Here is a 17228-nt window from a genome sequence, read left to right on the forward strand (position 1 = left end):
ACCAACCTCTAGTATGGTCCTATTATCGTTTATCCATTTGATGTTTTTGATAACCAACCTCTAGTATGGTCCTATTATAGTTTATCCATTTGATGTTTTTGATGAATCTTTAAAGACTTTGTTATGTGTAGCAGAGATAGCTTTCAGAATCCAAGCATGAATTTTTAAAAACTCATTCAAACGTTCAAAGGTTTAGTTAACTATAATATGGACGGCCTTAAAAGCACCAAAAAATTGGAATGACCATTCTCTTTGTCCTGTCATACTACATAAGCCTTTAGCCTAGTAAACATTGAAGAAATTTTCAATAGCAATAAATGCAACAAGGAAGAACATGTTTATTTTATTAAAACAACTCAAGCCTTAAGCCACTCCTATCACCAAATCAAACTGCCATAGATTGCGTTTTGTAAATAGTTTACAAGAATTAAAGAGAACTGAATTCCATAAAAATCTAACAGAAAAGTACTCACAAAATTTGATCAGAGACTAATGATCTTGGGATGCAACGATACCTCAAAATGCACACTTTCAGCGCCTTTGTTATTCACTTCATTCAGATAATTACAATGCTCCTTTGCACAAATTTACTTACACTCAAACTCAATGCATATTATAGAATAGAGAAAAGTTGAACCCCTCTGATAATTTTTTTATTATTGAATATCATCAAAAGAATAGTCACTCACATAATAGCCAAGACTGCCTCAATTTGGGCCAATGTCCTCACTAGTGTTAATATAAAAACCATTACCTTGCTGTGTGACCTATGCTATGCACTAAACCTTATTGACTTTCAGTCATCACCAATCTTCCGAACGCCTCTTCAAATACAATTACGTTACACATACAAATAATTCTATTCTATGAATATTATGTTGTTAATAGCAAACATTTACCATTTATTCACCAATCATTCAGATAAGAGTGCAGTCTGTAATAAACTTGTAGATTCTCCTGAATTATATGAGGCCTTCGTATTGATGAAAACTTTTATTCTGCTCAAAACTGCACCACTGGTGAAACTCTTCATCGAATAAAAACCACGCATCCATGCATATGAAGACTATTGAAAAAAGGCAGTAATCTATGAATTCAGAAAATTGAATTAGGCTCACCTTTATTTCTACATATGGCTAACTAAATACAAAAATTGTTCATTTCGGAGCAAATTTGAAGAAGAATGAATAAAACGAGACTTCAATAACTACTTCTAACCACCGTAAGCATGCACTACTAGTGGTACTGAGATTTTGAGGGCCCTTTGATATAGTTAAACAACCAACAAAATAAGTGATACCTTCCAATTTTGGATGCCTTTCATATGCCTTTATTTAAATTTTCACTCCTCATTGAAAATTCTGCGCTTCTAGTTCTTATTTTATTTCACATACCTCACACAGCCTTATTATTCTCGGCGTCTCTGTAGTTGTACACACCTCCCTTAACTGCTTGAATGTACTTTTGGACCCAAGAAAGGAAAACGATTGTCAATATTGTCATGGCGTCGCCTGTTTAATGACCCTCCTCGTCCAGGCACCACTCCCAAAACGTTAATTGTTCTATAGAACAGCCACTACTCTTCAATGGCATTTCAAGATTACAGAAATCTAATGCTTCTTCATTGTTCTTATATGCCTTATCTTCAAACGCCCTCATCGTCGCTTCAAACCTTTATTCACTTCAGATTCCTCACATTGTTTTAGAACACTCGTTCTGATTCACACACACTAAGCTTATACTTTAGATTTAAAAGTGTTAAACATTTAGAGTTGGCTGACATTTTCTAGGCTTAATATGTTGCTTAAGGTGTGTGGTCACACTAAAAATACACTTCTAGACTTAAAAGCATTAAACACTTAGAGTTGACTAACATTCTTTATACTTAATATATTGCTTAGTGTGTGTGGTTTAAGGCTGGCCCTCTAATACCATATAAAGAAAAAAGGTTTAAATTGATCGATAATTGATAAACAGTACAAAGATATATAAAAATAACGGAATAGTTACAAATAAAGTATAAATGTCTACTACTGATCTAACCAATAATGTGATTAACATCTGCCAACAAGTTAAAGTCTCAAGTTCTCCAACCATGACCTAGAGAATGAAATAAATAAACCTTTTGAAAGTAGTTATGACATGACACAGAAAAAGAGTTTCCTTATGTCCAATTGTAATTGGTTTCATGATACAATCCAAAGTATGCATTAATAACCCAATGGTAATCTTTAAGGATATTTTTAAATATGTATATCATTTTATTTATAAATGATTGATTACGAAAGTCTTTTGTGCATATATTGTATTGATTAGCTAGATATATGAATATATAGTTGAGAAATATATCTATATTTTTTCAACAATATATATTCATTCAAAATTATTGTTTTGGTGCTATTTTTGCTTCATAAAATATAATTCATGTAGTCATGAGAGCAGAAGCATAACTGATCTAGCATTAGTTTTAATCACTTCCATGAAAGCATGTGCTATGTGATATATCAATAGACAACATATAAAACATTCATATTATCTATTAAATTCATGAAACTTCCACATTCCATAATGATTTGTTTCTAATTCTTCTGGAATTGATTGTGTAGATTTTTGGTTTAAAAAATCTACAAGGTCAATTCCAAAAGAATTAGAAACAATTCATATTATCATTTTTTTCATGTATCATGGTATTATGTGTCTCAACATTATTATATGATCAAGGAAGGGATTTGTATGGATTTCGAACTCGCTTTTTGTAGGTGCAATTAAATGATTTCCATTATCATTGACACCTCCCACGTGGATCATGTTGTTGTCTATGAGATCTTTAACCTTATGTTTGAGATACATACATGATTGAGTATAACAACATTTAACTCTATAAAAATTACAAAATGTTTTCTTCTGATAACCTCTTGGAAGTAGCTTATTTGGATCTAATGGATGGATATATGAACAATAATAAAAATTACACTTGAAAAAAAAAGTACACCATCTAAAGATTTTTTTAACCTGAGAAATTGGTTAGGAGAATTTTATTTAAAAGATGGAAAAGAATGGGGGCTTCACTTAGTGAACCTGGGTTATATCATGTGCGTTCATGGCATACTAAAGAATCCCCTATTTTCAAAAAGTATTGTCCTAAAATCCTTTTTTGTCACCCCCTCCCAATACACAGCTCGAATGAAAAGCCCCCCCTATTTTCACCAAATATTGTATTTTTTTAAAGCTTGAATTAAAAAATCCCCCTATTTTCACCGATATGCAATATACTGTACCCTCCTTTTTGGGATATTAAACCCCTTAATATGAATGCACATTATATAATATTGCCTAGCCAGTGAAGCCCATGTGTGAAAAAGAAGCATTTCCTCTATTTCATTTTCTTTTATAAAAATAATAGACTTTTTGATACTTGAAGGGTGTAAAGAAGCATTTTAAATTTGATAATCCACACTTTAAATATTTCTTGCTAATAATTTGAATTCTTTCAAATATACACATAAATGTCTAAAACAGACAAAATTATTTAATACACACTATTGATATTTAATTTAATTAATTCTTCAACAAAAATATTTTATAATATAAAATCATGTAAGAAAATAAATATTTGAAAACACAAAGACTAAAATTTTATAACATAATTATTAATAAATTCATTATATCCTTAAACACACTCAAAAAGATCATAAACTAACACTGAAATTCATACTAACTTTAAATTATTTGAAGAATACTCTTCTCTAATCATTGAATATATGAATACACGTATGAGACAATGAAATGAAAAGCAACATTCAATGATAGATATTTGAAGAATATTCTTATCCAATCAACATATGAAAAACAACATTAATATAATCCTTTCAAAATCCATTAAAGAAACTTAGTCAACAGCCCATTCTTAGAAATGATCTTTCCTTCACCAACAGAATTTTTAATTGAAAAAGGAGAAAAATAATTCAATCTACAAAAGATTGTGTAATTAGAGTAGTGGATAAAAAATGGCTAGCCATATCGTTTTCATTTACAGATTTAGAATTATTATCGGAAACATTACTGTAGTTGTTTAAATAATAATTTCCCTGACCGTGCTAGCATGAAGGTGAGCGTGGCGGTGAAGTGAATCAGCTACTGCCTGAAAGAGATTAATGCACAAGGATTGTGCAAAAAGCAACACTGTTTTCAGAGCACCATGTATCAGTGCCAACTTCTATGCTAGTGATTTTTTTTCAGTAGACGATGGCGATTCGGTCCCACCGATTTAAACTAAATGTAAGCACATATCAGTTTCAAAACAAAACACGCTACGCACAAGTAATTCAAGGCATCCAAACATCTCGCCCAACAAAATAGAAGATTGATCCCTACCAACATGACAAATTTTGTAAAGAGATTCCCACTACAGCACACAAAAAAGATCCCTACTAACAAATCTAGTTCTCCTCCTCCGTTTCATAGCAAGCATACCTGTAATCACTAGTAATTGTGATCTTCTGATCCAAGGAAGAAAGAGGAATTTAGAAAACTTTCCAATCAGACGGCATTGGTGGGTGTTTCCTTATAGAGATGTTTCTTCATCATTAAGGCTTTCTCAGAGAAGAGAAAATCGCAGTGGGCTGCTCCTCCTCCCTCACCCTGCTCCATGAGCAACTGGAGAGATCTTGGAATGGGTGGTATATCCACAATATCGACTATCCCTTCGAGCACGTTGACAACATGGGCCATGGTGGGCCTGGCATCCTCGTCATCCTGAATGCACCACCCACCCACCAGAGCCGCCCTTCTCAGCTGCTCCATGTCAGCATTGCTATTGAGCTTTACATCCAGCAGATCCGTCATGTTCCCCAATTTCATCTGACTGCCCGCCCACGTCGGATAAAACAGTTTGCTGGAAGGTGCGCTGAAGTCCAGATTCCTGCGCCCTGAGATTATTTCGAGCAGTGTCATCCCGAAGCTGTAGACGTCCGCCTTGGCAGTTATGGGCGTGCCGGAGATCCACTCGGGAGCGAGGTAGCCTCTCGTTCCCCTCATGGTGGTTAAAACATGGGTGAAGTCGTGGCCGACGAGCTTGGCGAGACCGAAGTCGGCGACCTTGGGGATTAATTCGGCGTCGAGGAGGATGTTCTCGGGCTTGATGTCACAGTGGATGATGCAGTCGCGGCACTTCTCGTGCAAGTAAAGGATGCCCCTGGCGGTTCCAAGGGCGATCTCGAACCGGGTGTTCCACTCGAGGACTTTTTGCTGCGTTTTAGGCTTGGGGAAGAGGAGAGAGTTGAGGGAGCCGTTTGGCATGTAGTCGTACACCAGCATTCTATTTGAACCCTCTGTGCAGAAGCCTCGGAGCCTTACCTGTCAGACCACTCTTCGGATTAGAGGTAAACTTAGAGCTCGCACAAATAGATTAAGCAAGAAGCTTTTGAGTTTGAACATTGGGTTGCAAACAAGGAGAATGCAGGGAATGAACGTTGTACAACTTCATTGTGCAATTTACATAGCAAGGCAAAAGCGTATAAAAAAAGAAAACAAGCACATGGAAATGGTTTAAAAGTAGTTATTTGTGGAGGTTATAGGGGCAGATGAAATCAGAGTTTTGAAGTGTATACAATCTGAATTTGATGAATCGACAGGCCACTTTCCAGTAAGTAAAACTAAGTTTTCATACACACGAGCTTATAGAGCTGGCAATAAGAAAGGACCGACTAACTACTTCATTATGTCTGTCATATAGGTTATTTATAGTCTTATGACGTAAGAGTTTTCTTCTTTCTATACACATGACCTTATAGAGCTGGCAATATGAAAGGACCAACTAAACTACTTCAATATGTCAGTCATATAGGCTATTTTTAGTCTTCTGATGTAAGAGTTTTCTTCTTTTATAGAAAGAAGATAAATGTTTTAAGAGATTGATAAGTTTTTTTTTTCTATACATTAATGCATATGGTATGATTGTTGTTCTAAATAGAAAATAGAAAGAAGATTGATGTTCTAAAAGTTTGATAAGACAAAGGTTTTTTTCTTCTATATATAAAGCGTATAGTATGACTGTCTTTCTAAATAAAAATTAGAAAAAAGACAAACATTTCAAGAGATTGCTATCATGAAAAAAAAAGAAGCTATTTTGATACTCTTAGAAGTGTTAATTTGTAGTTATTTTATAATATTGCGGGTTTAATAATTTATCATTTGTGTTAGGTAATTAATAGTTGGCTCTTATTAAAAAAGTGATTGTATAAAGGTCTATATAAAGATCATTGAAAAATATAATTAATATTCAATACCTAAAAATATATAATTTTGTGTTTTCTAATTTTTATATATGATTCTCAACTTTATTTCTATATTTGATTTCAGAGCTTGATATGTAATAGTATCAGTGGGTAAAAAAATTCAGATAGATAAAAAGATTAGATACCTTAATAAATGAAAGAATAGGAAATTTATCATTGTTTAAATTATTGTAATATTTACAAGTCATATCTACATAGAGGTTATTAAATCTAAAGCATGGAAAATTTGGAAGATGCTGAAAATATATATAACAAACAACCTATATATAAGAAAATTGATATATTAATGTAGTTGTTAAACACTAAACACAATGATGATGAAGATGTTATAGAATACATCTCTAGAATGAAAATGTAAACCACGAATACAATAATATAGGTGTTCAAAATGATGACAATATGTTGATCTCTATTATTTTCATTAGACTTACTTTCAACTATACAAACTTCTTGGAAATGTTACAACTCATTGACAAATTTAATAGAGTGGCATTTGATTCAATTTGTGAATTGCTCACTCAACATGAATGTCAACTAGTAAAGAAAAAAATATTTTGTGTTTAAAGAAACTTATGTTGTTGCTTCCAAAACAATAAAAAAATCTTAGGTTCTCAAAACATCAGAAGTTTTCTTGGTATGATTATCAAGATGATCCTACAAATTCTTCTTCTTCTAGTACTACTAATAGTGTGCTTTGAAATAAAATATTTGTGTAGTGTTTTAATGTAAAAAGTTTGACCATTTTAAAGAAGAAATCGAAGAAAAAATCATTTGTGCATCTTGTTGCTTCTTCATTGAAAGAGAAATATTGCTTTCTTGAAGATTCTTATATGATCTGATAGAGTTTGAGAAATGAGCTTTGCTAGGGTTTGAGATTGTGTACTGCTTTTTCCAGACCGCATTTACTGGGGGATTCTAGAGTTTATTATGGCTCTTGCCAACTTTAGCCCAACAATTGATGTTGGTGCTGGAGTTGCTGCGACAGACCCTCATGGCGCCTCAGAATAAACGCCCTTGCAAATTTGTTTTGAAAGTGTTTCACGAGGTATGTCATCGCCTGATATTGTGCTTCCTATTCAATATTTTGATAATGCCTGTGAGTGGCATGAAAAATGCACTTTGATAAGTTATTTTGTTGGTAGGATCCCTCCTGAAAGCATGCTTCATGACTGGGTCACCAAAGCCTGGTCTCCTCATGGAGTCCAGCTTGATGGCATCGAAAGCCTGACCAAGGGTTTCTTTTTGTTTTGCTTCTCGAACCCTTCCCATGTTGAGGCTATCCTCTCTCATACACCATGGACCATTCGGTCTTCCTTTCTGGTTTTCCAGCGTTGGTCTCGAGACTTTTTGTCTTAGATGATAAAAAGTTGCGAGTCTCGGTCTGGGTTGAGTTCCCAAGTCTTCCTTTACCTTGTTGGCCTTTCATGCAAACTATTACTCAGTCTATTAGCAAATTTATTTGTCTTGAACCAGACCGGTTTTTTAATGCTCGCCCTCAAAAAAGGGTCTGCATTGAGGTTGACCTTTCCCGTGACCTAAAAGAAACTATTGATATTCAAGTGGGTGGAAATACCTTCACCCAGAAGGTGCTTTATTTGAACCTTCCCAACACTTGCTATCGGTGCCAGTCGGTGGAGCACAAAATCAAGGATTGTCCCTTGGCTGTACCGAAAATAAAACCCTTTGTTCAGGAGACTGGCTCTCGACCTGTGGAGGGAGCTAAGAAGGATGAATGGACCACTGTGGTTCGCAAAGGCAAGAACTCTGTGTCTTCTGCCCAAAAGCCACCCGTCCGATCAAGTTCTCAGTCGTCGATGGAGTCTCCTATGCAGGAACCATCTACCCTGGTGGTCTCTACGTTGTCTACTTCAGTTTCAAACCCTAGTCAGCATGGGAAGGATTCTTCTGAGGGTGTCGCTCGACCCCCTTGGATTCACACTCCTCAGGCTACATCTGTGATTTCTAGTCCATACTCTCTATGCCACTCTCGCAGCCCTTCTGCACGTGCTGAGATAGCAGATGGTGGTTCAGAGAAAAGAAGAGTTATTTTCGATGGGGATCCTCTTCCCGTTCTCAGTTCAGATTTTTTACGCAATAACTTCTCTTGGGGACGAGGATGACATGCAAGATTTTTCATGAATTACATCTCATGAAATGTTAGAGGTTTCACTGACCTCACCAGAAAGTATTCTATTAGAGATGTTCGTCAACGTGTTTTAGGCCTGGATCTTCTCTGCCTCTAGGAAGTTAAAATTGTTGGTTTCATGCAAGTACTACTGCATGCCGTGTTATTTGGCCGGATAGCCTAGTTTTTGCTTCCTAGCATGAGGCTGGCCGAGGTGGAGTTGTTACTCTCCTTTCACCTCGTTGGCTTTTTGCGTTTATTTCTCACGATTTTGATACCATGTAGCACACTGTATGGGTTTTGTTGTCAATTGATAATCATTCCATTGGGATTGTTAATGTTTATGCTCCCAAAGATGTGGTTGATAGATCACACTTATGGCACTCGATTGCTGATACTCTACCACCTGCAACTTGGGTGATGTGTTGTGACTTCAATATAGTTGATGTGGCGACCGATAAAGACATAATTTTGCCTTTTCGATGGACAATTGGCGAGAGGGAATCCTAGTACTATATGCATATTAAGTTGGGTCTTTTTGACCCCAACACCAACCACCACTGTCTAGGTGGTGTCTGGCACACTTGGTCTAATTTCAAAGCTAGCTGAGACAAAATCTTTAAAAGGCTTGATCGTGCTATGGTAAATGCGCAATCTTTTTTTTCTTTTTCTGAAGATCAAGATGTGCTCATCACTCCTCTCATTGATGTGACAGTGTCCGATCGCTTCCCCATAAAGTTTAGCATCGAATGATAGCCAGCTAGGTCGCGCCCTTCCAAGACGCAGTTCTACCTCAATACGTCTCTCCTACATCATTAGACCACGATGACCCTATTCAAAGGGTTTGGAACTTGGAATCAAGGCCTCATCATCACATTGGTTAGATTGCATGGTGAAATGATGTTATTAACCACTCTGTGAGGTTTCTGAGCATTTATGGTAGATAGCTTGCCATGTCCTACAGGCGCTCATATGACGCAACCACCAAAGATCTTTGTGCTTCCATAGAAGCTCTGACCTCAAATCCTTTTGATTCTAACCTACAACTTCGATTAGCCCAAATCCATCATTAGAAACAAGTTGCAGATAATTACTTTGCCGGAGGAGCTCAAATTAAAGCCAGGTTACATTGGCTCAAGGTGGGTGACAGGGCCTCCAAAGAATTTTTCCTCGCTTTGCGTGCCCATGATACCTCTGTAGGGATTAAGAAAATCAAAGAGGGGCATGTTGTTCTCACCAAGATGCCTGCTATTCTGCAAGCATTTTTCATCATTATGAGAAGATGTTCATAGCGTAGGGAAACTCTCTAGCCAAAGCCCAAGCTTTGCAAGATTGTTTAGTTGTTGTTCCCAAAAGGCTTTCCGAGTCTCAGCAGACCTTTTGTAATCTCTTGCTAACCATTGATGATCTCAAGGAAGTCATTTTTTCTATGGCAGATGATAAAGCCCCTGGGTGTGATGATTTACATTGTGAGTTATACAAAGCCCTTTGACCTTGTGTTGGTCCTGGCCTACATAAGGTCTACCTTGAATTTTTTCATTCCCATTTCCTAGAAAAGATGCTTAATCGAGGTAACATCAAATTTATCCCTAAGGCCAGGGATTTGAAGGACATTTGCAATTGGAGGCCTATTACCTTGCTCAATGTCTTGTATAAGATCATTGCCAAAGCCTTGGCTCTCAGGATTTCTCATCTCTTGCCTTTGATTGTTCATTTAGAACAGACTAGATTTATCAAGTCCAGTTTTATTCTGGATAATATTATTGTTGTTTGAGAAGGGATGGACTGGGTTCGACGCTCCAAACAATGGGCAATCTTCCTTAAGATTGACTTCGCTAAAGCGTATGATCGCATTGAGTGGCCATTTATTTTGGCTATGCTCAAAGCTCTTAGCTTAGGCCCCAAATTCATTGAGTTTGTCCAGATGTTATTCGGAGATGCCTCGACCTATGTCACCATTAATGGCTGTCAGTCCGAGGCTTTTGGTCTTTTCAGATCCATTCGCCAGGGCTATTCTTTGGCTCCTACTTTATATGTTTATGCAGCAAAGGGTTTTGGGTACTTACTTGCTAATACCATCTCTGTTGGATGTGTCCGTGGAATCTCCATGCTTGAGTCACCTTCTCAACTTGTCAATGGCCATTTTGTGGATTACTCCTTTCTCACTCTCATTGAGGAAGAAGATAAGGTTTTGGTTGCTCTTCAATGTCTGAACTCTTTTTGTTTGGCTTCCAGATCGACCATTCAATGGCACTAGACACAATGTTATAGGTAGTCTTTTCTTCCCACCTTGCCTTAGATTCTTCAATATGGATGGAAATTGCTTCATCACGGAAAAAAGTTTCACTTTCTGGGCATTCCTTTTGCCTTTGAAGCTTCGCATGTGGATCTTTGGAATGCTATTTTAGCTAGGATTGAGAAAAAAATAACCTACTGGATAACCAAGCCTCTCTCTAGCTAGCAAATTTCAAATTTGTTCGAAGGTTTTGGTGCCACTCATGTCTATTACTCTTCATGTTGGGCTCCTTCCAAGGCCTCTTACATGAAGTGGCAAAGACTTTTGCGGGCTTTTCTTTGGGCCTCTAGTTTTGACCATCAAGGTTTTCACAAAGACGCTTGGGAGTATTGTTGCCTTCCCAAGGAGTCCAGAGGGCTCGACTCTATTTCTACCCAGAAACAAGGGCTTTTTTTGTGTGCTAAATGGATCATCGAAGCCTTATCTGATGATGAGGCTTGGAAAATCCTTCTTCGACATTGCATTTCTTTGGAGTTTCCTACCAATAGGCCGACTTGAAAGGGGATTGGTTTTCAAACCCTTCTCCTTATGAAAGACCCAGTTCAGATCTAGGTTACTTTTGTTGATAAAATCATCTGGCATGCTTGGGAAGCTATTAAGCCTTGGCTTCGATGGGTGAGTGATGGTTTTCATGATGGGATCTCCATGAATCAACACAACCTATGGTGGTCACCTCGTTTTCAGGTGCAAGGGTTACCGCTGGCCAAAATCCAGGTTGTTAGTGCTCTGCATTTACACAAATGTGACATTTGAACACCTAGGGACCTGTTTCCCAGAGTTTCTATGAGTCTTCGGTCATGGGATGACCTCCAGGTCTAGTCTCATCTATCTCGACCTGATTGACAGACTTATGACCTTCTTGTTTCGGCCTTACCCTCACATCTGTTACATAAGCTTGGCATTCAGCCTGTCAAACCTTGGTGGAAGGATTGGAAGTGGTATCCTTGGACTCCTTCCACTAGCTACAAACCCAAAATGGGTTCTCTAGTTGATGCCCCATTTGCTTATGGTCCATATTCTTAACCAACGGTGACGTTTTCAGTCTTCTCAGAAATCCTGGAGACTCAGGTTTCTTATTGTTTGGTCCACCACCACTAAACCCAAGATTGCACACTTTGCTTGGTGTGTTCTTTTTCAAGGGTTGCCTTTGGGTTCTAGACTTAAGCATTTGGGGGTTCCTGATCCTCGGTGCCCTTTTTGTGGTCATCCAGAAACTTTTATGCATATTTTTTAGTTTTGTAGAAGAGCTCAATAGTGTTGGAGCTGGATCCATGATTTCTTTTGGCCTTTTCAACCTAAGCCCTTTTCTTGGCATATGGCTCATTCTAGGCGATTCGCCTAGAATCCCCTTCAAGTTTTCCCAGATTTGGCATGCTTTCATAATGGAGATCCTATTTACTCTTGGAAAGATAGAAATGGTGTTATTTTTACTCACAAATCTTTGGATATTAATGTCTCGCTCTATGCTAAAGCTTGCATTTGTAATAATGTATTAATGCAGATTCTAGTACAATCTGATAAAGTGGCTCTTAAGGTGGGCTACTTATAGGAGCTCCTTCAGCATTGCGGCAACGCCCCTTGAGCGGTTGCTAGAGTGCCATCGGATTCTATTTCTGCCAACCGCACTCTTCCCCATGGTCACTGTCGTGGCCGAAGCTCCTCTACGCGATGCTCTCAGATCCCATGGTCCTAGGTTCCTCGCCGCTCCTATGGTGGGGGAGATGATGCGTGGAGGTGCCGCTCGGCTTCTCCCTTACGTTATGGCTCTACCTTAGGGCGGCCTTCTACTGCTCCTAATACTTTGGCTCTTGTTGCCAATGATGGTTCTAGGTGGCCTGCTGCCACCACCTCTAAATTTCCTCGTCTGGCTCTGGCTATTTTGCCTCCCAAGCGGGAGGAAGGAGAAGAAGAAAAAGATCCCAGAAAATGGATGGTCTGTGCTAGACTCGACTCCTGGCCCCGCTGATGTATGGAGCAAGAAAGATGATCAAGATCCCCCCTCGACTGCCACTGGTTTGGCTACTTGAGGAATTTTTCTGATGAATAGCTTTGTTTTTTTGCTCCATCTTCTTGTCGTGTTACTCTCACGGGGTGGTCTTGTATCCCTGGCCTTTTTTTTTGTGAATATATACTTTAATATTATTATCTAATAGAGAAGGCCTATTCATCAAAATGATTCTTATATACTCTAAAATCTAATGGGGCTACAATGGAAGTAGGAAGACCCACCAAGCGACTAGAGGAGTGTTCCCTTCTTTCACTAGCTATTTAATCACAAAATGGGTAGAACTCTTGAATAGTCTTTTATTCTTTTGATAGGTGTTGCTTATGTTAGAGAAGTAGAGACAAAGTCGAGTTAGCAAATATTTGATGACTAGACCCACAATAGTGTGTCCTAAGCATGGGACATTAGAAATTTACATGGATGGAGAGAAAAAATTTAACACACTTTTTTTTAAGGCGATTAAAAAATCAAGTTTAAATGAAGGCATTTTTCTATTATTTTTGAAATAAAATTGAAACAAAAGTCTATAGTATTTCCATATGATTTTTAATTCTTTTTTTAGTCAACCAAAGGAGCTTCCCTTGAAGATACCTTCAAATAAAGGTCTTTGGATACCTTCTAACAAAGATGCTTGGATGGACTTTCCAACCTTCTTTCTCATAATTTTCTCAAAATTTTCTATCCATTATTCTTGTTTCAACAAAAAAAATATAGAGAAGAAAATTTAAAAATATATATACACTATTTATTGATATCCTTGTTTAACAAACAAAAATGTTAATTTAATATGTAGAGAAAAAATTATGCACTATGAAATAAAACTATGTCTAAATTAAAACTAATATCCCTAAAAAATTAATAATTTTTAATAAAATATCGAAAGAAATATTCCAAAAAAATGTACTAAATATTGATGTTAGTATTTTTTTTTTTGTATTCTAAAATATAAGTAATATATATTTAAAAATAATAATTTTATCACTTTTGTAAAAGAATGTTAAGAAATAAATGTTAGTTTTATATAATACTATTAAATATTTAAAAAATAAGTTATTACAAATTACATTAAAGGTTTCACAAATCATTTTCTCAAAAGTAAATATAGATGCTACACATGAAGTCTCAAAAAATAACTAGTTCACGCCATCTTGAAATTCTTAATAGTTACCAAAGGTGATGTAAGGTGAAAATTTGATTAGAAATGTTGATTGCGTGTCCTACTTTTACTAATAAGTGACATACTATTGTGGAATCATGATGGTCATGAATTTGGTCACTAGTTGTGGATGCACTTGAAGGCTACACATACAAGGAATCATTAGGACAATGATCATTGTATTGGCTCATGAAGAGACTTGCTCATATTACATGTGGTACAAATGAGCAGTTTATTGGCTCATGAAGAGACTTGCTCATATTGCATGTGATACTAATGAACATAGGCATGTTGATAGAGGAATTTAAGTATAAATGTATCAAAATGACATAAATTTTCTGTTTTTATTTATTTACAAATATAATTTTCAATTTTATTTCTATATTTAATTTCAAAACCTAAAAAATAAACTACATCTTTCATTAGAAAATCAAATTATAAAGCATCTAATTTTTTTGGAAAAATATTTCACTTACTCAAATTAAGACAAACATTGAATTATAACAAAGCATATTAAAAAATTGAAAAAAATATAAATTGAAAGATAATAAAACAGAGAAAAAATAATATCTATCTACTCAAATTAAAACAAATATTTAAATTATAAGTAACATATTAAACAGCACTATGAAAAATATTCGACCTATTCAAATCAAGACAAGCATTTGAATGATTATCTTTCTTAAAAAAAAAACATTAAGAAAAATATTCGACCTACTCAAATTAAGACAAGCATTTGAATGATGCGTACTAATTTAAGCTGTGCGTGAAATATAAAATTTTCTAAAACTAATCATGTTTTGGTTGTGCAATCTACTCAAATGAAGACAAACATTTGAATGATTATATTTATTAAAAAACATTCAGAAAAATTCGACCTACTCAAATTAAGACAAGCATATGATTATCTTCGAAACCCCCCCATACTAATTTAAGCTGTGCATGAAATATAACATTTTCTAAAACTAATCATATGTTCGTTGTGCCATTTACCTATATGAAAAGTCAGTAGTCGAACTGAACCCTGCGACTCATGATTTGAATTATCGTGACTTTTGGTCGGTATTGCTTCAACGAGCCTCAAAATTACAACTCGGAAAGACAATTAAGCTCTACCTAAGGGAAAGGATGCAAATATTTTATATTATATGAAGATTATACTACACTACCCAATGCTTCAGGATAACTTTTTGTAATTTTGAGTAAAAATGCTAATAAACAAATTCACATACCAGATTGACGTGTTGTATAGTTCCAATGGTACTGACTTCCATGCGAAACTGCTTCTCACCCTGGCTGGAGCCCTCCAGCGCTTTAACCGCCACAGGGGTCTTATCCGGCAACACCCCTTTGTAAACAGATCCGAACCCACCGCCTCCCAATCTCTCAGAGAAACTCCTGGTCGCAATCTGCAGCTCTTTGTACGTGAACATTCTGAGCGACCCGGGCACATTGTCCTTGTACTTCTCCGGACCCGATCTCCAACACAAAAACCCCACCAAAAAAACAACTCCCATCACAGCCAAGCACCCGCTAACCGCCACCAAAGTTTCGATCAGAGACCGGCCATGGGTTTTGAACTTTTGTGGCAAATCTGCCTCAGCTAAACGAATGAAGACAGAATAGTTCTTCCCGTCGTCCACATCGTCAGACAAGTTAAGCAAATTCCCCGACCACATTCGACATGATTTCGACGCCGTGTAAGAGAAAGCTACGCATGAACAGTTGCTCCTGCAAGCAGATTGGCAGTCCTCCCGGGTCCGGTTCTCCAATGAAATATCTCCCCGTCCCGGCTCGGGTAAAGACCCGCCTTGCAATTCCAGAAACCCGTCGGCGCTCTCACCATTGCAATGCAGAGGCGTTTTGCGCGCACACCCACCGGACCAATGCTGAGAGTTCCAGGCCTCAGAGTCCCTGGGCTCGAAGCCCTGAAGGCAGTTACAGAACCGGATATTATCATTGTGCCTGCAGATACCGTAAGTCCCGCAAAAATCATAGATCTGGCACTGGTCTTGAGGCTGCGACCAGAACATGTTCCAGTTATTGTCATTGATCCAGGTATAAAGCCGGACATCCCCAACCTGGTCAAGAACGAACCGGGTCAGCAGCCGGACGCCCGGCGTCAGCGAATAAGTAAAGAAAGTATCCGTCCGGTTGTTCACGAAGCTGAAGTCGTAGACATACTTGGTTGCCATTTCCGGCAATCTGCTGAAGAACTGCCCATTCCAATCCCCGCTGTCCCAGTACCGGATCGACTCCTTCCATAGCAAAACGAACTTTCCGGGTCCCGACGGGTCGAGCTCCAGCGTGAACGGCCCGGGCGCCGGGTCAGAGGTGCTCTTCCATGAAATTAGCTTTTGGCCTTTGATGATCTTCATCCCGGGCAGCAATGTGTTTCCCGGCTGCCGGGAGCTCTCCCAAACTGTGCTTCCCTTGCCATTGAGCACCACAAAGTTGCCGTTCTCCTGTAGTGTCGCCCTTGACCCTCTGTCGGTTCCTTGGCCCGACCAGACGCAGGCCCCGCCCTCATCAAACACGGCTAAATTCCCGGCCCTCGTCAGAGTGAACAGGCCTGCATTGTTCTCCAGTGGGTTCTCCCTGTTGGCCACCCACACGACCGACTGTTCCGAAATCTGGGCAACCCAGATGCCAATATACCATTTGGTTGAGCCCGGTGGCTGGAAGAAACCCAGTTCAAACGTTCCATTATTTGATATTCTTGTCTGGTTTCCAGTGAGAGATTCACCAGCATAAAGCGTATCTGCGCCATGACAAAGCTTTAGAGCAGCTACAGCCAAAAAAGCTGGGAGCAGGTGAAACAGTTGGCTCAGTGGGGAATCCATTCTCTAACGGATTTGTCTTGTTTCAATCCTGGCGACTGCCTACTTTAAATATCCGAATCACATGTCTGGAGAAAAGATTTCGACTTTTTGACTTTGCTGTCCTCCGGACAGCGACATTCTTGGCAGGATTCATTTATGGAATATTACTTATTCCAGAAGCTCCTGTTGCATTCTGTGCACCGACAGAGATCACCATACAGTCCAACGGCATAGGAGCTTTCCAATTTTCCCGGAAGAAGCCTCTGCCGCTAGATATACTTTCCTGCACGTACAATAATCATTTAATGTGGACAATTTGTCCCTCGTAAATACTGGCGTCCGATTTGACGCAGGTCCGAGAAAAGTGAATCGGGACCCACTTGTTGTTGACCCGAAGCGACTGGATCCGCCCAAGGAGCAGATGAAAAGGACACATTGCTAAGTTTTAACCTAAGCTATAGTGAAAGATCTTTTAAAATCAGCGCTCGCACTATGAATTGGCCATTTCAGAATGGAGTCACGTGGTTC

The 17228-nt window shown here is 38.0% G+C and overlaps 1 protein-coding gene across 1 annotated transcript; it reads right to left on the reverse strand.

The window, feature by feature from the left end:
* Positions 1-3999: 3999 nt before the first annotated feature.
* LOC131043731 (G-type lectin S-receptor-like serine/threonine-protein kinase At2g19130) lies at positions 4000-16845 on the reverse strand. The gene is made up of 2 exons (XM_057976961.2): positions 15111-16845; positions 4000-5355 (listed from the first exon to the last, which is right to left on the reverse strand). Exons 1-2 carry the CDS (start codon positions 16719-16721, stop codon positions 4540-4542), a joined length of 2427 nt encoding a protein of 808 aa, XP_057832944.2. The 5' UTR covers positions 16722-16845; the 3' UTR covers positions 4000-4539.
* Between the last annotated feature and the right edge of the window lie 383 nt (positions 16846-17228).

Source organism: Cryptomeria japonica, chromosome 6, assembly GCF_030272615.1.
Source record: "Cryptomeria japonica chromosome 6, Sugi_1.0, whole genome shotgun sequence".
Taxonomy (NCBI): domain Eukaryota; kingdom Viridiplantae; phylum Streptophyta; class Pinopsida; order Cupressales; family Cupressaceae; genus Cryptomeria; species Cryptomeria japonica.